The sequence below is a fragment of the Onychomys torridus genome, chromosome 11, assembly GCF_903995425.1.
Source record: "Onychomys torridus chromosome 11, mOncTor1.1, whole genome shotgun sequence".
In the NCBI taxonomy this organism is placed as follows: Eukaryota; Metazoa; Chordata; class Mammalia; order Rodentia; family Cricetidae; genus Onychomys; species Onychomys torridus.
The window spans coordinates 64,957,704-64,981,537 of NC_050453.1; the positions used below are offsets into that span (position 1 = coordinate 64,957,704).

At 46.5% G+C, this 23,834-nt stretch overlaps 1 protein-coding gene across 42 annotated transcripts in view; it reads left to right on the forward strand.

The window, feature by feature from the left end:
* Positions 1-23,834, forward strand: part of Clasp1 (cytoplasmic linker associated protein 1) — a 226,928-nt gene that overhangs the window by 79,760 nt on the left and 123,334 nt on the right. For all 42 annotated transcript variants that reach the window (XM_036202616.1, XM_036202603.1, XM_036202617.1 and 39 more), the window contains exons 7-8: positions 3,844-3,941; positions 12,632-12,699. In XM_036202616.1, coding sequence (XP_036058509.1) covers positions 3,844-3,941; positions 12,632-12,699 — 166 coding nt within the window. The remainder of the gene's footprint in view (positions 1-3,843; positions 3,942-12,631; positions 12,700-23,834) is intronic.

Below are 23,834 nucleotides of genomic sequence, written 5' to 3' on the forward strand. Positions count from 1 at the left end.
AGGCTCACAGGACTAGGCAGGCTCACAGGACTAGGCAGGCTCACAGGAAGGCAGGCTCACAGGACTAGGCAGGCTCACGGGAAGGCAGGCTCACAGGACTAGGCAGCAACTCCCAGGTCTATGTGGGTAGATGCTAGGGGAAGCACAGTTAGCAAGCTTATAGCACGCGGTGTGTTTCTGTAACTGGTGTGAACACCGTCCTCCGGATGACAGGAGAGACACTCACTGGCCCCACAGTGTGGTGCTCAGTGATAGCTGGCAGCACTCTGCAGGGTACCATCCTTCCTCACAGCAGGTGTGGCATCCCTGTGCCACTAGATGGTGTTAAAGTAGAGATGCAGAAGGACCACCTCACCAGTCCAGGACCCCCTGCTGTGTGCTGTGGGAGTAACATCAGCATTGCGCACGCGCACTCACACACGCACACATGTATATATATGTGTGTATATATATGAATATAGACACATACACATGCAAGGCAAAACACAAATACACATAAACTTTAAAAATTAATTAAAAATGAAACGAGGGAAACAATTTTTTAATCAAATGGAAAATATGAAATTGTATCAACAAACCACACCAGTGCCTACCAGATTGCCCCCAGGCATGGTCTGTCACAGTGTTTTGATCCCTGTGCCTTTAATAAGAAAATCCTTATTACTTTTTTATGTTTTTGTTTATCTCCATTTCCCGTCTTGTGAAAAATAAGGCCAGTACTTCAGGGTGACTTTTAGTTCCCTGTAGTAGACAGGATTTATAGCTGGGGATTCTCTACTAAACACTGAAAACAATCCTCACAGCTACATCTGCCTTCAGATTCCTTTTCTTTCTTTGGCAGAGCTAGAGATTAAGGCTGGGGCCTCACTGGTGTGTAACGAACCCCCCCCCCCCCCCCCCCCCCCCCCGCTCTAGCCCCGCCCCCACATCTGCCTTTGGAGTGATCTCTGCACATAAAACACCCTGCACTTGGCATGCACGCTGCATCCTACAGGAATATTTGCGCCACCCTGCCTCACTAATGCCAGTCACCTCAGCCATCCACTGTTGAACCGTTGAGCTCCATGCCTAAAACTTTATAAAAAGATTAACTTTTATTTTTACTTATGTGTGTGCACATGTGAATACAGGTACCTGAGGAGTCCAAATAAGGCTGTTGGATCATATGATGTTGGGATTAGAGGCAGTTGTGAGCTGCCTGACATGGGTGTTGGGATCTGAACTCAGGTCCTCTGTAAGAGCAGTGCAGGTTCTCAGCCGTCTGTCCAGCCCCAGCTCCAAACCTTAATTAGAGGTCCTGGGCTTAGGGATTCAGCATTTGAGTTTTGGTGGATGCAGCGTGAGATTTAAGAGAAGATGAATGTGGTGTGATTTATTAGAAGAGGAGGTTCATAGAGATCATGACCTGTCATGTGACACCAGGTCACACAGGGTCAGGACTGTTGCCTGTATCCCTCCCTCCTTTTTCCTTCATGTTCTAGGCTTCCTTGTGGGACTCTCCTTTGTGGGGCCACCAGCTCCCCAGTAGTGACACAAGTATGCAGGCTTGGCCTTTAGCTTAGAAGTTTTCTCACTTAGCTCTTATAACTTAACCTCCTTTTATTAATGTACGTTTTCCCAATGGTTCGGATGCCTCTCCTCTGTCTACCGTGTGTCTGACTTGTCTTCATCAATGTCTCCACGTTCCTAGATCTCTCTCCTTCTCTGTCCCTGGAAGTCCCGTCTATCCTCTCCTGCCTAGCTATTGGCCGTTCAGCTCTTTAGTAAGCCACTCACAGTGACACGTCCTCACACAGTGTAAAATATCCCACTACACCTTCATACTTCCCTTCATTGCTACAGAACAAATCTATAACCAACCTGTTGCATCCCTGACACTTCCTACCTGGCCCTTTTGCCATTCCATATTAAAATTTGTTTTTTTTTTTTTTTTTTTTGTTTGCAAGATTGTAAACTCCCTGAAAAGCCAGGAGAGCAGTCGGGCGAGCTCTTGGGTCCGTCAGCTAGCCCTGGCAGACCTGTTTTATGTCTGCTTGTGCGTCACGTACTTGAAGACGTGTGTTTGGTCTCTGAACCTTTTGGAAATAACACGCAGACATAATATTTTTACTCCAGGAAGTTCAGTGTTCCATATAACAGCAAAAGTATTTTCTCCTATAACCACATGTTTTTAAAAATAACCGTCTGCATCTGTAAAGAGCTCATTGTGAGGGTCAAAGGGCACCTTGTGGAGGCAGGTCTTTCCTTCTGCTTGCGATCTGGGAATCAAAGTCAGGCTGTCAGGCTTGGTTGGGAGCCTCTCTGCCTGCTGAGCCATCTCAATGACCTCACCTGCCGTTTTCATATTAAAGAACCTTAGGATCAGTACATTGACATTTAATGTGTACTCCATGAATTTTCCCCAAGAAAACACATCCGTCCTGTTCTTACCCTCATCTTGCCGCCTGTGGAGCATGCCCTTGTGTCGCCTGCAGTTCGTGAGGCCCAAGTGCCTCCTGCCTTTGAGCAGCAGGGTCTGCCTTGGGTCCTGACCGTCTGCTGCACTTCTGAACCTGGCAGAATCTGACTCTTCTGAGCACTGACGTGACTCCTCCCTCCCTCCTCCCCACCTTCTCTCTCTTTGTAGGGGCGTGTGTGTGCACGTGCAAGCATGCCTGTGTGTACGCATATGGCCATGGAGGCCAGAGGACAACTTAGATATCATCCCTTCAGGCACTGTCCAACTTATTTTTTGAGATAGTCTCACTGTCCTAGAATCCAGTATATAGGCTCTGCTAGATGGTCATTGAATCCCAGGATCCATCATCTGTCCCTGCTTTCCTGGTGCTGGCAGTATAAAGATGTGCCCACCTGGCTTTTTCACATGGGCTCTAGGGGTCACCAGGGACCTTGTGCCTACAGAGCCAGCACTTTACCCAGCAGCCCTGTTTCTACCTTTCTGCTATGATCTTTGGTTCTGAATGTTGACCACATCCTGCCTTCTGTGAAAAGTGGCATTTGTATGTGGTGTTTCTTTGTTTTAGCACTGTAAATTCCTTGAATGTAGGGCCCCTGTAGCAGGTCATTTATTGCTCATTTTTGTTTCTTGTTTTAATCTCCTTACACATGAAGCTGATGCATTACGTAATGTTCTTATACAATATCTTAGTTGCTAGAGACACCATGACCAAGGCCACTTATAAAAGAAAGAGTGGGGAGTTAGCTCAGTGGTAGAGTGGTCGCCTAGCAAGCGCAAGGCCCTGGGTTTGATCCTCAGCTCCAAAAAACAAACAAACAAACAAACAAAACAAAAGTAAAAGAAAGAGTTTGTGTAGGGATTACAGGTTCAAAAGGTTAAAGTCCATGACCATCATGGCAGGGAGCTTGGCAGCTTGGCGTTAGAGCTGAAAGCGCACACATTGTTTCCCAAGCACAGGCAGAGAGAGCTAACTGGGACTGGTGGGCTTTTGAACCATCAGCCTACCCTCAGTGACACGCTTCTTCATTCTTCCCAAACAGTTCCACCAACTGGGGCCATTCTCATTCAGATGACCACATACCTGATGCCTTGTAGCATAGTTCATTGTTTCCTGATCACATGTTGAAGATGGGGAGAACTTGGGGGTCTGTTTAAAAAGCTGAGGACTTTTTCTACAATTTGGATTTTCTGTGATTTGGGATTGTTTTATGGGAGTGAAAACATCCACGTGTGCCCTTTGCTTAGTCTGGCATGTACGGGGATTGCATGCATGGTTGTACTGGTAGGCTGGTGATAAACTGGGGTGGCATATAGACTGTTAGATTCTATCTGATCGAGCTGGGGAGTGACATGAAGACCTGTAAGATCTCTTCTCTTCTGTCTAGGTTAGAGATGCAGCAATAAACAGTCTGGTGGAGATTTACAGACATGTAGGCGAACGTGTGAGGGCAGACCTCAGTAAGAAAGGGCTGCCACAGTCCCGGTGAGTGCTCACTTTCTCCTTTTTCCACTTAACTTTTTTTTATGTATGTATTTGTGTCACTGTGTATGGGGGTCCTTGTGCCATGTTGTGTGTGGTCAGAAGACAGCTTGCAGGAACTAGTTCTCTCCACGTGAGCACTGGGGATTGAACTCACGTCAGCCTCGGCAGCAAGTGCCTTTGCCTGCTGGCCCTTACCAATATGTTGTAAGCGTTTATTGATTCTGTGTGTGTTTGTGGGTCCTTTCCTCCACCACCCCCTGCTCCTTTTCAGGTTTCATCTTGGTTCATGCTCCTGTCTTTGACGTGGTAATTTTATCCAAAGAATGCACGGTTATGAGGCTGATGGCTAGATGTCCTCTCCACACCAGATGTCAGTGGGAGCCTTTTATCTTATTCCCTCAAAATAAGACTTGGGGGGCTGGGAAGACGACTCAGTAACATGCTTGCTTTGTGAGCAAGGGTGCCTAGGTTTGAGCCTCAAAAGTCACTTTAAAAAGTCGCCTGTGGTGGCATGTGTTTGTAGTCTCGGCACCAGGGAGGTGGAGACTGGAATATCCCTAGGGCTCCCTTCTCAGCCAGCCCAGCAGAATTGAAGAGCTCTGTCTCCAAAAGGAAAGCCGTTGGCCCCCAAGGTTGGTCTCGGACTTTCACAGCTCCCCTCGGCGCCCCGCCCCCACTCTGACCTACCTCGGATACTCATGCCGACGTCTGGCCTCATTCCATACCTAAGTTACTTTTCTGGGACAGAACACCGTGACCAAGGCAACCTATGAAAGAAAGCATTTGATTGGGGCTTGTGTGTCTAGGAGGTTAGAGTTCATGATCATCACGTTGAGGAGCACAGCAGCAGGCGGCCTGGTCCTGGAGTGGGAGCTGAGAGCTTACATCTGATCCACACCAGGCAGGCAGCATGCACTCTCTGGGCATGGAGTAAGTCTTTGGAAAGGTCCAAGCCCACCCCCAGTGACACACATCCTCCAAGGCCACACTTTCTAATCCTTTCCAAACTGGCACCAGGCACTCAAATGTGTGAGCCTCTAGAGGCTATGCTCAATCAAACCACCACTTCTGTTCTTTGGCCCCGTAGGTGTGTAGCCTCATCATAATGCAAAATGTGTTTAGTCCAACTTCACACAGCCACATACTCTGTCACAGGCTCAGTGCAGTTTAAAAGTCCAAAGTCCTTTCTAAGACTCAATCTCTCAATTGTAAACCCCTGGAAAACGGAAAAGCTACTTACATGCCTCTGTCATATGATGGCCCAGAATATGCATTAACATTCCAAAAGTGGGGGGGCAAATGAGGAAATGCTGGCCCAAAGCAAGATAGCAAACCAGGAGAGCAAGCTCTGATTCCTATAGGCTTACTTCTAGTGTCAAAAGGCTTAGATGTCTCTTCCCTCCCAGCCGGTCTGACTGCAGCACACTTCTCTCTCCTGGGCTGGTGTCACTCCCTGTTAGCAGCTCTCCTTGGCAGACATCACCTGGCTCTGGCATCTCCAACATCTTCAGGTCTCCAACGTAATCTGTACTTCACTTTCAAAGAGTCATGCAGTTGCCTCTCTAGGCCTCCATGTGGGGGACTCTACTGCCACAGGCCTGGCCTTAGCAGCTTTCCTTAACCATGGAGGAAGACTCCAGAACTCCTTCATGACTCTTAACACCAGATCCACGTGCTAAAGCTGTGAAGTTCTGCTGCCGTCCTGGGATGGAATCTGCCCCTCTCCTTGAATTACGTTTGCATGAACTTTTGATTTGTTGTTGCTCTTCAGGAATAAGTCATTCTTTAGGCCCTTTCCCCCACAAGTCTCAGGGTTAGCTGGATGGGAATTTCTCCTTGAGGACTTCATTCCCTTTATTCTATTTCTTTTTATCTCTTTCGGCATTAACCGAAGCTTTACTGTTAAATTTCCCGGTGCTCTTTTTCTCTTCAAACTGGGTGTTTTCTTTTTTCTTTTTTGTCCACTTGGTCTTTTTCATTGTAGATTTGCACAAGAGTGATCACTAATAACTACACAACAGAGTCAACATTAGGCTTGTCTTGAAATCTCCTCTGCCAACAAAATTAATCCAAAACTCTTCAGTTAAGCCTCAGGCAGATTTTTAGGACGGGGCAAAAAGCACGTTCTTTGCCACAATATCAGAATTGCGTCTAGTTACCTTTCTTCCATGAAACATCTTCATGAGCCCGGCTTCCATAGTCCACGTTGCTCTCAAGCACAAGTGTCTTCCAAGCTCTTACTAGAATGACCGACTGAGCTATGCTTACAGCGTTCAACCACTTTCTAGTCCAAAGTCCCCCAGTCTTCCACATCCCCCGCTCCCCTCCCCCCAGAAATACCCAAACCCAGCATGTCGGGCCCGTCACAGCACGGCAGCACGGGCCCACTCCCTGGTACCAACGTCTGTCTTAGTGACTTTTCTGTTGCTATGACAGAACACCGTGAGTGCCCTAGTTAGAGTTTCTACCACTGTGAAGAGACACCATGACCATGGCAACTCTTACCAAAGAAAGCATTTAACTGGAGCTGGCTTGCAGTTCAGAGGCTTAGTCCAGTATCGTCATGGCAGGAAGCATGGCAGCACACAGTCAGACATGTGCTGGAGAAGGAGCTGAGAGTTCTACATCTGGATCTGCAGGCAGCAGGAAGAGAGAGTGACACTGGGTCCCGCTTGAACAGCCTACCCCAGTGATACACTTTTTCTAACAAGGCTGCACCTGCTCCAACAAGGCCGCCTCCTTTGTAAAAGTGTATGGCTGCCATTTTCATTCCAACCACCACAATAAGCAAAGCAACTTACACCAGAAAGCATAATTGGGGCTTGTGGGTCCAGAGGTTACTTGGATGACCATCATAGGTGGGGGGGGGGGGGGGAGAAGGCATGGAGCTGGAGCAGTAGCTTAGAGCTTACGTTTGCAGACAGTTAACTGGGAATGGCAGGGGCTTTTGAAATCTCAAGTCCACCTCCAGTGACACACCTCCTCCAAGGCCACACCTTCTAATCCAGTGACGCTCAGCCTGTCTGTTGCAACCCTTTTGAGGGTCAAATGACCCTTTCACAGGGGTTACCCAAGACCTCTGGAAGACACAGATATTTACATTACAATTCATAACAGCAGCAAAATTATAGTTATGATGTAGCAATGCAAATAATTTTGTGGTTGGGGGTTTATTTTATGGTTCCACAGCATGAGGAACGATATTAAAGGGTTGTAGCATTAGGAAGCTTGAGAACCACTGTTGTAATCCTTTCCAAACACTTCCACTAACTGGGGACCAAGATTTCAACTATGAGCCCATAGGGGCAATTCTTATTCAAACACTACAGTGTCCCACACCTTTCAAAGGGGTTGGCATTGAGACATTCAGCACTCGTCATTTTGTGGTCCTATATCTTGTGTACACCCAGCACCTCATGCAAACGTACACATTTGGTTTAGTGAACGAAGCCGTTCTAATACATACCTGCCTATAAATAGCAGAGAACCCCTGGGGACTATATCCTCAAGTTAGTGTTCTGTTGAGCTGTGTCACTTCCAGTAGAAACAGCACCTTACTAGGCCCAAGAACACCTGAGCTAGAAATGGCTCGTTAGAGGTAGAATTAAAAAGAGTGTAACAGTGGGCTTTCTATATCTTCGATGATCCGAAAGGGGCACAACTCCCCAAGCCTGTTCCTAGGTCCCTAGAAACTGCAGGGGCCCAGAGACTCCAACTGACTTTTGAGATCACACAGTAATGAGTCAGAGCCAAGACTCCTTTCTTTGGACTTGGCTTCTTCATTTTCTCTGCTCTGTTTTTGTGGAAGAGTTTCTGGAGTCCTGGGCACTGGGAATGTGGCATGGTATGTTGAATAGAGCATAGGAGTCATTTGCTGTGGTGCGTCAGGACATGTGACCTTGATGCAGGCCTGCTTTGAACAGTGGATGGAGCCCGACTCCAGGACCCTGTGATGTACATGAGATAATCAGATGGGAATAAAAGTGCTTTAATTTTTAAATTACATTTATTTTATGACTTTGATGGTGGGTGTACCATGGCACCCATGTAGAGCTCAAAGGACAACACTTGACTATGTCCTTCTACTTTATGTGGGTTCTGGGGAATCAAGCTGAGGCTGTAGCTGATGGCTTAAACTGTGATTGTGTGTACATGTGTGTATGTATGGGTTCATATGTGTGTGTTTGTACATGTATGGACTCGTGTGTGAGTACAGGTACACATGTACACGCTGTCTTGGTCACTCTTGCTATGCTGTGATGAAATACCATAAACAAAGCACCTTGAGGGAGGAATGGGTTTATTCAGCTTACACTTCTCCATCACTGTTCATTATTGAAGGAAGTCAGGACAGAAACTCAAACCCGGCAGGGACGTGGAGGAGCACTGCTTACTGGTTTGCTTATCATGGCTTTGCTCAGCCTGCTTTCTTATAGAACTCAGGACCACCAGCCCAGGGATGGAACTGCCCACCATGGGACGGGCCCTCCCCCATCAATCACTAATTAAGAAAATGCCTTACAGCTGGATTTTATAGAGGCTCCCTCCTTTCAGATGACTCTAGCTGGTGTCAAGTTGGCATAAAACCAGCCAGCGTCCATGTGAAGGGCCAAGGTTGCTGTCAGTAACCATCCTCAGTCACTCTCCTGCCTTATTAATGTGGTGAGGTCTTCTACTCAAACTCAAAGCTTGCTCTAGGGAATCCCTTGTCTCAGTTTTCTGAGACCAGATTTATAGGAGGGCCAGCTCGCCTACGCAGCATGTACATGAGTTCCGGGGATCTGAACTCTGGTCCTTGTGCTCAGGGGGCAAACACTGTAGCCACTGATCCATCTCCTCAGTCCTTGGTACAAGGTTTTTTTGAGCTGAGGATCAAACCCAGGTACAAGTTTTAAACTTTGTGATTTTTCCTTTATTCTCTTCCTTCAGGTTGGGGTTTGTGTGTGTGTGTGTGTGTGTGTGTGTGTGTGTGTGTGTGTGTGTGTATGTATGTATGTATGTATGAATGTGAGACAGGGTCTGCCCTGGCTGGCCTGGAGTTCATCATGTCCTCTGCTTCTGTAGTGCTGAGATTAAAGGCCTGCACCACCGGTTGATATTTTGAATGCATGCTTCTTTTCTTTAAACACACACACACACACACACACACACACACACACACACACACACACAGTATGCATGTGGTGTGCCCAGGACAGACTGTGGGAGGAGGGTCTCTTCTTCACCTTATGGGTTCTGGCGTTCGGACTCAGGTTGCCAGACTCGGCAGCAGGCACTAGTACCGACTGAGCATCTCACTGGCCCCAACTTGTGTGTTTCAGTCCCTCTCTAGGTTAGAAACTTTGGTACTCTTATTCAGGAGGGGGGACTTAAACTGAGCAAGAGAAGCTTTTAGTGTTTGGATGAAGTTTGTTGACTGAGAGTCTCAGGATTTGTTTCTTAGGGATGGACTTAAAATTTATATTTTACATTATTAAAAAATTCTAGCAAAGATTTAAATATAAATCTTAGTGTACAATAAACTATTTGGGTTGAATTTACTGTAAATATTCAGATTCAGAAAAACTAGGGCAAAATGGTAGTGGTGATTTGTCAAACTAATAACTTAATTTCTTTTTTGAGGATAGTGGGAGTTTTATTCAAGGCTTGATGGATTTTTTTTTTTTTTTTTTTTTTTTACCACTGAGGCATACCCCAAGCCACAAGATATTAAATTAAAATCTGAAGATTAAAAACTAAAACAATTTGATAGCTTCAGAGGGTGAGAGGTCAGCTTTACTTGTCAACTTGACCCAACCTACAACCATCTGGGAAGAGATTATCTACTTTGGGTTGGCCTGTGAGCTTGTCTGGGGGGGGGGGGCAATTTTTTAAAGTTTATTTTTGTGGGACAACCCAACCCACTCCGGGTGTCGCTATTCCCTATGCCTGGGGATCCTGAACTGTGTAAGAGTGAAGAGATGGAGTGAGCACACAGACATGGCTTCTCTCGGGGCTCAGCTGAGTGTGATGGTTTGGCGTCCTGCTGTCCCGACTCCCTGCTGTGATGGACTGTAGCCTGGAGTTGTGCGCTGGAATAGACCCTTTCTCTCCTAAGCTGCTTCTTGTCAGGTGTCTAATTACCACATCAGAAGTGAAACTAGGGTGGAGCCCTGGAACTCACCTGTTTATATCTGTACCGTTGATGGTTTCCAGGAGAGGCCTCTTAAATCCTTTGAAGCTAGCAGATGAAAGTCAGTACTCCATGCCTAAGGAGGGCTTGCTTGTTGGTGTTCAGCTGCCCACAGCCAGCTTGCAGGCCTCTGAGGTGTAACCATGATAGGAGCCCTCCTGGGGGCACTACTGAGCACAGGTGAGGGAGTTAACCTGGAGTGTGGCAGTGATGGAAAGGGGGAATTCCAAGTGAAGACAGCTACCAGGACCAGTGGTGTTGATTTGGCTGTTCTCCTGCCTGGTTGGTAAGGCTACCACAGTGTGTAGCCCTCACCCCTTGGAGAGATGCTACAATACTGTTTTCTCACGTGCCTTTTGTAACTGGGACTGTCCCAAGAATGGAAGTAATACTCACCTTCTTCCAGAAACTTCAGAGACAGCCGGATGAACGGGATACCTCTGCCCTAACTTGTAAACCTGCTGGCATGCTCCTGGCATGGCAGAGGGTGTGGTTGTGACACAATAAATGGTACCCAAGTCAGGGCACACCCTGGCAACCTGTGAAGTGAGCCTATTTATGGGCTTGTCCGTCCATCCAAGATCTTTGTTGCTTTAAAAGGGAAGGTGATGGAAACATCTTAAGAATTGACATTAAGCCGTCTTTCCGGATCTTCAGTAACCACTGGATTTGAAAGTGAGTGTTACTCATGTCTGGCCCTGAGGTGGCGGTTGGACTTTTATTTTGGTCCCCACTTTGATTTGTGGGTAGTGGTGGTCTGGAGTAAATTTGGGAGATTCCGAAGCTGGGCCTGGACCTGGGAGCTTTGAGAAGATTAGTGATCTCTCCTGTGGGATGGGAGGGGAGGTACCGAAGACGGCAGTTTCACCCCTTCATCTGCAGTAGTGTTCTTGGCTTCCAGAGGGAAGCATCCTTCTCATTCGGTGTCTAGTTAGCTTTGAGCTGGGTACCGACTGGACACGTGAGCATTTGTTGCATCATTGAGTAAACGAATGAACTAAGAGCAGCGTGTGTGACGTATTTAGTATTCCAGAGAGAAGGCAGCAGCATGTCCAAGTACCAGCTCTGATACCATGCTGTGACGCTCTCAGGTGACCTTCATCTCAGCCTCCAAGGAGTTTCCATTCTGGTTCAGAAAAGACCGTGTGTGAAATGGCTAGCTCTCAGAAGGGAGGGCAAGAAAGCGCTAACGACTGGCCTGGTCCGGGAATGGGCGGCTGTTTGAACCGGAGTGCCGTGGTTTGGCGCGTCTGTTTGCCGAGAGTGAGCGGGTCTCTGGCTTGGGGCGGGCCTCTGCCTTTGCTTCCAGGTGATGCTCCATCGCGTGCCTTTTCTCTTGGTCTCCGAGTCAGCTAGGATAAGTGTTTTGACCCATCAGCAGTTTTGCGTGCATTTAAATGCCAAGGTGGGATACTCTGCTATTATAACTGCCGTGTCGATTTCTTAAGCTGAAGCGTGTGCAGTCACAACATTTGTTTTTAGAAGGAGTTATTTATAACGTTTGGAATTATCACACGTCAGAGAAAGCCTGTAGTGTGAAAATAGCACATTATGAAAACTTTATCCGAAGTAGCAGTCTGCTTCAAAAGGAGCAGGAGAAATGAGAACTTTTAAAACAAAGTGAAGTTTTCTATCTGTTGTGTGTGTGTAGGACACCGGGTGACCTGCTCTGTCACTCACTCACCTTATTCCCTTTGAGACAGGCTTTCTCACTGAACCTGAAGCTAGGCTGGTGGTCAGTGAGACCCAGTGATCCTCCTGTTTCTCACCCCTTACAGCGTTGTGGTTATGTGGTTACAGATGTGTGCATGGCCGCAACCAATTGTTAACATTGGTACTGGGGATTCGAACTCAGGTCCTCATGCTTGTGCAGCAGCACCATTACCCATAGAGCTAGCACTTGAGCCCCAAGTGTGATCTTTTAGACTGAGTCTTTAAACCAGTGATGGAGCCAGTCTAGCTGTTCAGTTATTGGATATTATCAATTCCTGAGGGGTTACTATTCTTGCTAAGTGGCTTTTATAATTGATCATTTTGGGTGTGGGGGCTGATGGTTAGTTTTCATTGTCAACCTGATACAATTTAGGCTCACCCGAGCATCTCAAGGAGCGCCTAGCTGCATTGGCTTGTGAACATGTCCTTGGGGGTTGTCTTGACTGTGTTAGTTGAAGTGGGAAAACCTGCCCATCGCGGGCAACACAGTTCCCTTGGGTGGGATTTCTGTATGCATGGGAGCTGATTGGAAGCAGGTGTGTATTCATTCTCTCTCTCCTGACTGTGGGTGTGACTAACTGCTTCAGGTTGACTTCTGTGGACTTGACTCTCTACAGTGATGGATTGTAACCTGGAATTGTGAGCTGAGATAGACCCTTCCTCTCCTCGCTTGCTTTTATTAGTGTATTTTATCACAGCAACCGAAATAAAACTTAACATGTCAGGGGCAGTCAGCTTAATAGTGTTTGTTATTCATAAATGGTGATATTGATATTCCATCTATATATGTTTTGTTTTCAAACAGGTTGAATGTCATTTTTACAAAATTTGATGAAGTCCAAAAGTCTGGAAATATGATACAGTCTGCAAATGGTGAGTGGGAAAACCAGTCTCCATTTTTGCATTTTTCAGTTTCATGGCAATAATGCTTTTGAACTGTTTCTCAACAGATACTAGATGTTTCAATAAGGTTTTCTAGGTCTCAAAAGTCAGGTCCCTCCATCTACTTCTCCAGGCCGGTGGACTGAACACTGGCTTTGTTTCAGAAGCTCCATTGAACCCATTAGTTAATCCATTCTCTCATCATTCCACTAATTGGCTGGCTGGTGCAGACCTCGGGATGCTCTGCCTGGGCTATCCTGGCAGCATCGGGACATTTGGCTCCCCCATGTCTATAGTCTCTGTTCATTTAGCATCCAGAGTAATCCTGCTAGGATGCAATTGAGGTCTTGTTGATCACCCATTCATACTCAAAGCCAGACTGCAATTTAATGGTCCCCAGGCCTGGTAATGTGACCTAGACCCCTCTTCTAACATCATTCTTTCTTTCTGAAAGTTCTCTCTGCTCCTGCCATGCTGGTCGTCATGCTAAGTTAGAACATTCTGAGCATCTCTGTGCTTAGGACTTCCACTTCCTGAAATACTGGTCCCTGGTATCATTATGGCCTCTTGTGATGCATGTGGTATGGAGAATGATCTCCAGTAGTAGCTCTGCTCTCTGTTGTAAGTGAATGAGTTTCTTAAATGTACAGCAAGCAGAGTAAAAGAATAAATAGGTAATAGATAGTTAAACATCATCAAATCAGGTCCTCAGAACATCCAGCCAAAGCCTACTAGGGAAGCCCCTTTATGGCAGCCACTTGAAGTTCCTGAGGAGAGAGTCCCAGGTAGGAAGAATGTCCTCTTGGGTGAGGCTTCCAAGTAAAAGAACAAACAGCAACAGATAGAGATGGCATCATGAAATTGGGTGCTCACGGTATCCAGCAGAAACTGACGGGGGACGTTGAGACAGTCAGCTGGAGTTCCCAATAGAACGTTCTCTCCGAGGCTGAGCTTCCCATTGCCAACCGTCCGGCTTCTCTTTTCCACTGCAGGCACTCTGTTGGTAACAGCTTGCCATCTGTTCTCAGGGGTGCAGTGTTTTACTTTTGGGCTATTTTTTTTCTTGCTGCCCTGTCACAGTGTCAGTGGGTCTTGGAAGACACTTTGCATCAACATGCTTGGGCCTGAAGTTGGGGTGCCAGCCTTGCTTCTACAGCCCGCTTCTCAGTGAGCTCGTGTAGCACATGACAGTGTAACAATGGAATGTACATTACTTCTTCACCCATCCTGATCTTCCTGGTGGAGGCCACCCAGAGCACTGAACAGAATACTGACATAGTTTAGAACCTTTAGCACAGTGCCCAGATGGAGCTGATACCCCAAATGATCAATTATCCTCCTTCCCTCCCTCCCTCTCCCTCTCTCCCCCTCCCTCCTTCCCCCCTCTCTCCCTCCCTCTCCCTCCTTCCCCCCTCCCTCCCTCCCTCTCTCCCTCCCAGCATAAAAAGAATACCATTAGAAAGTAAATTCACACTTATGATTTTAAAAAACGTATTTCAGGTTATTGGACTATGCATTAAATTTCCTCCTGAAATCATTGTTTTTATTTATGTGGAGTTTGAACCTATTTGGTACTAGGAGGAGCAGGAGAGGTCCCCCTTCCCATCCGGGCCCTCTCTAGTGTTGCAGGTGGCATCATGGATTCCGTGCACTAATGATAATGTTTAGTCTCTCTCTGCTAAAGCAGCCAGACAAATGGCATTCTCTGCTGCTGCAAGAACCCGGAATTTGGGATTCTATCTGTTGCTATTCCAGCCTCTGCTTCTGCACGTTGGAAACCATTCGACAGAACGGTAGACAGGCACATAAGTGCGGTGTCAGATTGCTTCAGTTTTGCCTTCCAGGGAAGGAAGCTGGTAGACTCCGGCTTTAGATCCCAGGTAGTAAGCTGCAGGTTATGTTTGTACACCTGCGGCCATTGTTCTTTATCTACACGGATTACAACCACGTAACAACTGAGTGGCCTCGTGTCAGCATTCAGGGATAGATGTAAGAAATCCTAGCGGTTCTTCTACACAGCATGTCCACAGGAATCCCACAGCAGCTCTTCTGTTTCTAATCAGCTGCTTCATAGTTGCTGCTGGGACCTGCTGCCAGCTGTCCTTCACTCACCACCCAGCCAGTGTCTCCCTTATCTTGAATAAGTGAGTCACTGTGCTGGAACCCAGTGGTTTGTTGGGCACTTGATTCTGTGTGATAGTGACTGTACAGTCTCTTCCTCAGAGCACTAGCAGTGGAAGGTGACCCCTGTCAGTCACTTGGAAGTGTTTCCACTTGGTAGAGTCGGCTCCCTGGCAACGGTAATGTGGCAGTCAGCGCGTGCACTGGAATTATTGACATGTTGGCTCACCTTCTATTCTACTCCAAGCAGTCTCCACATTTAATGTCAAAATCACATTTATTTGTACATTCGCACAGCATGGCACTCAAATGGAGGCCAGCAGATAATTTCCTGGAGTCAGTCCTCTCGTTCCGCCGTGGGAGCCCCAGAGATCGCGCTAAGGCTTGACAGCAAGCACTTGAACCTGCTAAGCCATCTGCTGACCCCTTTGCTCACTTTTAAGCTGTGCTATTTTAAGTCTTCATGGTTTGAGCTGTATGAATTCTTTCTAGACTTCTGGATCATAGGACTCAGCTCATAAATAATTGGCAGATGTTCCCTTCTGTTCTGCAGGTCATCCCTTGTATGTTTTTTAAAATCTAAGATTTTGATGAGTGATCCATCTGTTTCTTTTCCTTTTATTACCTGTGAGTGGTGATGGTATTTTCAGTCAGAAACAGGAGCTCTAAATTAGCACTAACTTGGACAAAAGAGTATTTAACTTTTGGACAATTTCATACATGTATAATGGTCCACTGTGATCATATTTACCCCATTGACCTTTTTTTTTTTTGAGACAGGGTCTCTCTGTGTAGCTTTACATCTTTCCTAGAACTCGCTTGGGAGACCAGGCTGGCCTCGAACTCACAGAGATCCGCCTGCCTCTGCCTCCTGAGTGCTGGGATTAAAGGTGTGCGCCACTGCCACCCAGCTCCCATTGACCTTCTTATCCCTCTTCTCTGCTGGCCCTTTATTCTCCCTATCTAGACCCTCCTACTTTAATGTCTTCATGTGTATGTGTGTGTGTGTGTGTGTGTGTGTGTGTGTGTGCGCGCGCGCGCGCGCACAGGTCTTGAAAATAATTATCATGAACACATATTTTTACAAAACCTCCTAAGGAAGAGATAATGCTCATCTTGGGTTGTTTTTTGACATGCTTAAAATCGTGTCCTGTTAAAGCAGTGGGCTTCACTGTTTGAGAGTGTGACATGGTTGTGACTGAAATGAGCACTGCAGACATAGCCAAGTGACGACTGTAAAATGGGCTTGCTGTCTGAAGAGAACACTTCATCTGCATAGGATTCCTCCTTGTTGCTAGGCTACCCAGCCTTGTCTGGCAAAAATATGGGCATTAAAAATATGTTGTTGTATAGATGTTTCTTTTTCTTTTTCCCACCTCCATATAATTAGCAAACCCCTTGAAGAACAAATTACAGTTTTCCCTTCTATGGTTTTCCAAAAGCAAATGATTTTCTGTGTAAATTTTTTTTTTTAGGTCAAGCAGATGTGCTCTGCTTACAGGAGAATTCGACTCTCAGCATGAAAGAGCATTAATTATGGACTAAACAGTGTCCTTTATCTACAGCCTCTTAACAGTCTTGAATTATGTTTTGATTGACATGAGGCCATGGACATAATTTGGTTAGAAAATTCACACGGTGTTGTTTCCTAAGAGAGGCTAACATTATCGATGAGGGAATCTAGAAAGCATCATGTTGATTAAATGCCTGGAAATGCAGTAATATTAGCTAAAGGAAAGAACAAAATATTATTTAGAGATCAAGCCACACACTAAGTGAACAGATAATGATAAACTTGTTACATACACAAGCACCTAGGGTGTCACATTGCTGCCAAATGTGGCCTTCCTTACATTTTCAGAGTTGAAAATAACTTGCAAAATGTTACCTCGTGTTCAACTTTGTTGGAGGTGAGAACTCTGAGCCGGAACACAAACCACTGATGAGCACGGTTAGGTGAGGCTGTTGCCAGGTGTGTCGAGGACAAAGCCTTCATTTGAAGGCCAACCTTTGTTAGGCAGCCAACCCTCCATTATCCACCTACGGGCTTTAGAGGCCGCGGTACTGCCTAAGTGGCTCAGGGGAGAATGGTCCCATTCTCCCCTGCTTGTTTATTAGGCTGTGCGCCTCTCAGGCGTGGAGAGATCGGCGTCTTCGGAAAGGGCCTCCATACTCACAGATACGTGGGTGATGTGCTCCCAGGCCAGCAAATGTGGTGAGCTGTGCCGAGGAGAAGCCCACTCAAAATAGCCTAGGAGAGCCAGTCTCTGGGCAGCTTCAGTGGAGTGAGCAGCAGGGATTGCCCGTGTCGTTTCCAAGTGGGGCTGAGATCACTTGTCTGATGGTGCCTGGGAGTTAGGGAAAGGGTGTTTCTTAAGGGAGTGGAGAGTCGGTTTGTAAGGCCTGAGTAAGCTGTGAAGGAGACTCTTCTTGTCTGAGTAAAGACAGATCGAGGCTCTCCCTCCCTGGCTGTTGTGAAAACCGCAGGGCAGGAGTCCAGGCTTTTATTTTGGAGTGAGGTGGCAGTAGTCACAGTATTGGCTTTCCTGAAGAAGGTGTGGGAGGAGAGGCTGCTGAAGCCTGAGCTGCTGTGAGGAGGACTCAGAGCATTTGGATCTCCTACCAGATCGCTGACAACATGACCACTGGGAAAGGTAGGCGCTTTTTGTGTTCTGGAAAGTGTAGTTATTACACTTTCTTGGAAGCCAAGAAAAGATGCGGGTAGTTTATAATCTCGTTAGCCTATACCATGGATAGAAAGTAAAAACTTGTTGCTGCGGGTGTTATTTGCAGCCAGGCAGGGGAGATCACAAAGCCTGCAGGTTATTAGTAGTAGTAAAGCTGATAACTTGGAAAACCAGAGGGATACCCAGAAGCCAAGGCTGGCCAGGTGTCCCCAGCGGGTCTTGTGTGCTTCTAGTTTTTCTCTGCTCCTTCCCGTTCTTAGGATATTGGTTCTGGGGATAAATCTGTTTTTAACCATCTCAAAGCATTTGTTAGTATGCCTACACTATGTTCAGAAAGAGTCTACTGGCTGGGAACGTCTGAGTTTCTCCAGCTGCAGCTAGAAGAAAAACAAGCTAGCCGGGCGCTCTTCCCGCCTTCCAGTGGCGGTGACCCCCCTTCCGAAGGGGGGGTCTGTCAGGCGAAAAGAGGTATAGAGGGAGCCCTGCAGCACACGTTGCTCACACAGTCCTCTTGCCCACCCTCTGTCTTCCATGGAGGATTTGCCCAGGCTCAGACAGCGCTCAGGGCACTGGGGGAGCTCCCACAGAAAGCGGGATTGTGTTTACGGCTGAGGGCAGCTGATGGTCTGGGAGCAACCTGTTCACTGTCCTGCTGTCCTAGGGGTGGTGCTCCCGGCAGACATAATCTCTTGTCTCTGAGGGACATTTCCAATACAACTGTTCACAGTAACTCTGCACAGTTGTCTTCTACTGTGGGGAAGTGGGATCTTAAAGGGCGTGTGTCTCCAGCTTGTTTGCATTTTTGTATTTATTTATTTCTTTCTATGTGCATGGGTATGCATGTGGAGGTCAGGGGATGACTTGCAGGAATTGGTGCTCTTCTTTATGGGGGTCCTGGGCTTGAACTCTGCCCATCAGGCTTGGCAGCAAGTGCCTCTGCCTGCTGAGCCATCTTGGCCTGAGATCTCCTTAAACTAAGCCTGGTTTAGCTGAAATGGAACAAAAATTTTATTTTGGCTGAAAATAGTCCTATTGGAAGATGCCGTATCTCTGCTTATATTTTCATGTTGGTAATTTACTGGATATGGTAATGGTGTTTTTTCTTACCTTGTAATTAGTGTTACTGGCTGTTTAGGAAACCAATACCCAGGTGGGAACAATGAATAATTCATGTTCCAGAGAGTCTTTCATTTGAGACTTTGAAAATGTGTTACTGATAATGGTCTGCCCTAAGTTGTTCTATTTGAGGGCTGTTTTGTAAACATCAGAAAAAAATAATCCGGAAGTTGGAGGTCTGTGTTGAAGGCCTGGGAAGAGTCTTTGCTAAACCTGAATTTAGCATGAAGACTACATGTCTGCTTGGGAGCTCCTTCCAAGGCACCTGCCTTCTGTTGTTGCGATGCAGCTGAAGCTGCAAGTGTGGTAGGAAACAGGGATCTGAGACCCCTCTATCTTAACGTCTGTCAGTCGATGGCTGATAAGAGAGGTTGGGAGTCTGCACCTGGTGACAGCTACGTGTGCATTCAGTGTCTTGCTATTCTCTGAGCATAGTCTCCCACTTTGCTGTTTACTTACTTACCTACCTACCTACCTACCTACCTACCTACCTACCTACCTACCTACCTACCTACCTACCTACCTACCTACCTACCTACCTACCTACCTACCTACCTACCTACCTACCTACCTACCTACCTACCTACCTACCTACCTACCTACCTACCTACCTACCTACCTACCTACCTACCTACCTACCTACCTACCTACCTACCTACCTACCTACCTACCTACCTATCTACCTACCTACCTACCTACTTACCTACCTACCTACCTACCTACCTATCTACCTACCTACCTACCTACCTACCTACTTACCTACCTACCTACCTACTTACCTATTTATTTATTGTTGTTTTTTTGTCCTCACAAGGCAGTCCCTGAAGAGTAGGCCTGAGGTTTCAGGTTTTCAGTGTTTGGGTTAGTTTCAGGACACAGGAAAATGCTTCGCTCTGCTGTCTTGATCTAAGACAGTTACCCTGCTATCTGGAATGCCCTCTGGCTGCCTCCTTTTCTGCTGTTATTAAAGCTGGAACAGTTACGTTTGCTTCTGTGATTCTGTGATTCTGAAACTGTGCCTTGTTTAGTAACTCGTGTAGAGAATAATTCAAAGAACGAAATATCGAAAGAGACATTAAGCCAGGCATTAGAGCCAGCTGTGGTGTCCCCTCTTGAAAATTAGCACCTGGGAGACTGAGGCAGCAGGATAACAAGGTCAGGGCACTGCACCTCATCACTGAAGGGTGCTCTGAGGTGGGGTGCTTCTGTCCAGATGTTTGCTGAGGAGGCTTTGGGGGTGGGGCAGGATTCTGGCAAAGGAAACTGTAATATGGACTCATGGGTTTGGTTTTAGAGGCAGATTGCTGTTGTTGGAGGGAGCACGTGGAGAAGATGGCCCGGGCTCTGTGTGCCATGCACACATGCTGACCCCTTTATTGAATGCCATTACTGTGATATGGAGATTTAAGCCACTGTGTGGGTGAGGGAGATGGACACAGAGTGGCCACTTGATTTTGATCAAATGCAGCTTATCTGTCTTAATCACTTCATAAAAAAGGGGCATGGGCACCAATGGGAAACAAAGAAAGAGACTATTTCAGAAAGGAAGATAGGCCTTTAAGCGAAACAAAGTTAACTTTGTGAGAAATGCGGTAGCTTTCATCTTCAAGAAAAATGTGTTTAATTTCAAATTATGTGTGTCTCTGTGTGTGTGTGTGTGTTTGTGCATGTGTGGGTACCTGTTCTCTCAGATTCCAGAAGGGAGCGCTGGGTCTACTGGGGCTGGAGTTACCGGTACCTGTGAGCCCCTTGGTATGGGTGTTGGGACTGAAGAGCACTGAGCCGCCCCGAGCCTCAGTTTTCCTTTTTTTTCTCAGTTCCATTCAGCCTGGTGTGACTAACGTTTAAACAGGTTTGCCAGTCCTTCAGGTAGCATGGGGTACTGGTGGCTGTGTTATAAGTAGGGAAGTGACGTTGGGATAAGGTATCCTCTGCTGCAACAGTGTGTGACCTGGATGGGAGGCCTTTCAGTCAGCCTCAGTAACTCCTGAGCTGCTGGGAAAAGTAGATGTGGTGATACATGTAGGTGGTACGGCATAGTGCCATCACACTTGACACTTAAGTGCCATCCTGTTTGTTACAGGTATACAGTCCACTGAGCCAGAATAACACGAGCTAACGGGGTGGAAGTTGGACCTTGGCTTAAAGACTTATTAATTTTTTTAATGTATGTGTGTGTGTGTGTATGTGTATATATGATGTGTGCGTGTGTACATGAGTGTATCTATGTAAGTATGCACACCCTGGAGCTGAAGTTACCAGTGGTTGTTTGCTGGGAACTGAACTCAGGTGTTTTGTTAGAACAAGTGCTCTTAACTGCTGAGACATCTCTCTAGCCCTTGGGCCTTGGTTTTTTTGTAATATGGTTGATATTCTATGTAGATACAGAAAACTCTCTTAAGATTCCAAGATGCAGGGCTGGAGAGATGGCTCAAAGGTTAAGAGCACTGGCTGTTCTTCCAGAGGTCCTGAGTTCAATTCCCAGCAACCACATGGTGGCTCACAACCATCTGTAATGAGATTTGGTGCCCTCATTTTAAAAAAAAAAAAAAAAGAATTCAAGATGCAGAATCCGATGTACAAGAAGATCTCTAATCAGCCAGGCATGGTGGTGCACTTCTTTAATCCTAGCCCTTAGGAGGCAGAGGCAAGCAGACCTCTGTGAGGTCAAGGCCAGCTTGGTCTACAAAGCAAGTTCCAAGAACAAGACTACATAGATAGAAACAAAACAGAATAAGAGGAAGAGGAGGGGAGGAGGGCCTGAAAGAGTCTGCCACCTTGTCGCCTGATCTTCTCGTGTGTCACAAGGCTTGTTGGAGAAGAAGTACTGGTCGTAGAACTGAAGCAGGGAGCATGCACAGGTAGCCAGGTAATTGCTGCCGAGTCAAGAAATAGAGGAGTACTCAGGAAGCAAAGGAAGCCACAGTGAGGCTGTGTGAGAGACTAGAAAGGCTCCCTGTGGCCCAAGGTGGGATACGCTTAGCTACAAAAGGAGGTTTCATTAGACTGTAAGAGCACTCTTGAGTGTGGGTGGCATGCACTTACCTCCTTCTACAGAGTGTGGGCTGGGAGGCAGTGGGGTTTGTTCACCACTCTGGTGTACCTGAGAGCAGGGCCTAAAAATGAGGTTGAGTATAGGCTCATGTGGTAGCCAACTTTATTTGGAGCATCAGACAGTTTATACTCTGAGGGTTAAGAAGAGTCACCTGAGCAAAGTGTACTGTCACAAGGACAAGCCACATGTGGCAAAAACACAGAGGCGCATGAATTTCAACAGCTGAAGTGAACTCAACTCCTGTTCGCTACACATGGGAGGAACACGGAAACACATTCCAAGACCAATTCTGTGTTTCACAGAAACTGGGGTCACAAGACTTTTGTCTTGTTTTCTCACAAGCACTCAGAATTCTCTTGATTCCGTTCTTGGACTCTGTTCTGACTGGCTGGATGATATATAGAATACATCTGTATCTTAACTGTCTAGAAGAGACTTAGGAGATCAGTAGAGCACATTAAGTGTGTACACAAGGAAGCTTCAGAGAAGATTAAAGAGGGGAGAGAGCCCTGGATGTGGGGCACCACCCCATAGCCTGGGGGTCCACACAGAATAAGAAACAAAGGACAAAGCCCACCCTGGCTCCTGTGATGTGAGCTTTGCCCCAGGAACTGAAATTGGCAGATAAGATCTAGCTTTCCTCGCTATTTTCTGTTGTGGTTTTTGTTTGTTTTTGTTTTGTGGCCACCAAAATAATACTTAACAGATGATAAACATGGACCTCTGTGATCTTCCTCTTCCAACCCAGAAACCTCTCGAAAAAGCACACTGAAGTGTTTTAACATAGCTAGCTAATTCTTGATGCTCAGAATGGTTAAGGTCATCTGAAAACTTGGGAAGACCAAGACACTGTGAGAGCCTAGAGCAGCCTAGGGAGACTGTGGCTATGTACCCTACTTGTAGCCCTGGACAGGAAGGACCTTGTCTGAGGACTAGGGATGCCAGGCAGACTGTGGCTGCTAGGTAATGAGAATGCATCAGCCCTGGCACTTTAGTTGAAGCAAGTCTGCTGTGTTACTGTAAGACGGTGTTGTAGGGAAACTGGTGAGGTGGGTGTGGCAGCTCTGACTTTGAGTAACTGCAAATACAACACATTCCCCAAGTTTATGTTAAATATGTGAAAACTGGAAAGAAGTAAGGAGGTTGGAAAGAAGCTTTTTATTTGCTTTGTCTTCTCACAATTACTTAACCACATTTATACATGAATTGATTTTATTTTTGAAAACAACTTGATCTGGGTTTTGGATGGTATGCTTATATTTTTAAAATGTTTTCTTTATTTGAAACACACACTGTGATTTGCTTTTTAAGGCAAAAACTAGAGCCGTGGAAGCCAGCAGGGTCACTTTCAGTGATAGGAACTCCTGAGGTGGCCCCCATGAGATGAGAAAGGCCTGACCTACAGGGCCTTGGTAGAACTGCAGACCGGAGGGCAGTGAGCATTCTGAGTAGCACCGACCACTGCTAATGGGCATTGGGGTGGGTAAATCAGAGAGGTTGTGGGGAGATATGGGAAGGAAGGAAGAAGGGCCAAGAGCGACGCCATGTTTTGGTTTGGGTAAGTGGTGCCAAGTGAGTCAGGAGCAAAGTCTGAGGTGGGTTGGTTATGGCTGATGATGGTTTTGGAATCCCAGATATAAATTTGTCTTGATTCAGGTCGTCTGAATTTTGGAGTAGAGAGATGGGGCTGCTATGAGAAGATTGAGATATTTATTAGACTGTTGGTCTTTATTTTAATTGCCATTTTATTATTTCTCTTTCTCTTTTCTTGGGGAAGTATGGTTCTATGCCACTCCTAAGGGTTCCTGAGGACTGAGGTTTACTGAAGCCCAGATAGGGAATCTGAAAGTTTATTTTGCGCAAAGGAAATAGCTCACGGCATCATCACTGCTAAGTACCATTGACATTTTGTTAGGAGGCCATTCCCAAATTTGGCTCTGAGCTTTCCAGCTCTCTTGCCCTTGTGCCTGCCTAGTGGCTGTCATGAAGAATTAGGTCAGTATGGCCACACTGATAATTAGAGTGGCATTCCTGAAGACTACATCTGAAGGCTGTGGGGTTTGGGCGCTGATAGTGACTGGTATAGTTCTCCTTCAGGTCAAGGTCAAAGGTAAAATAAGTACTGTGGTATAAAAGAGAATGAATAT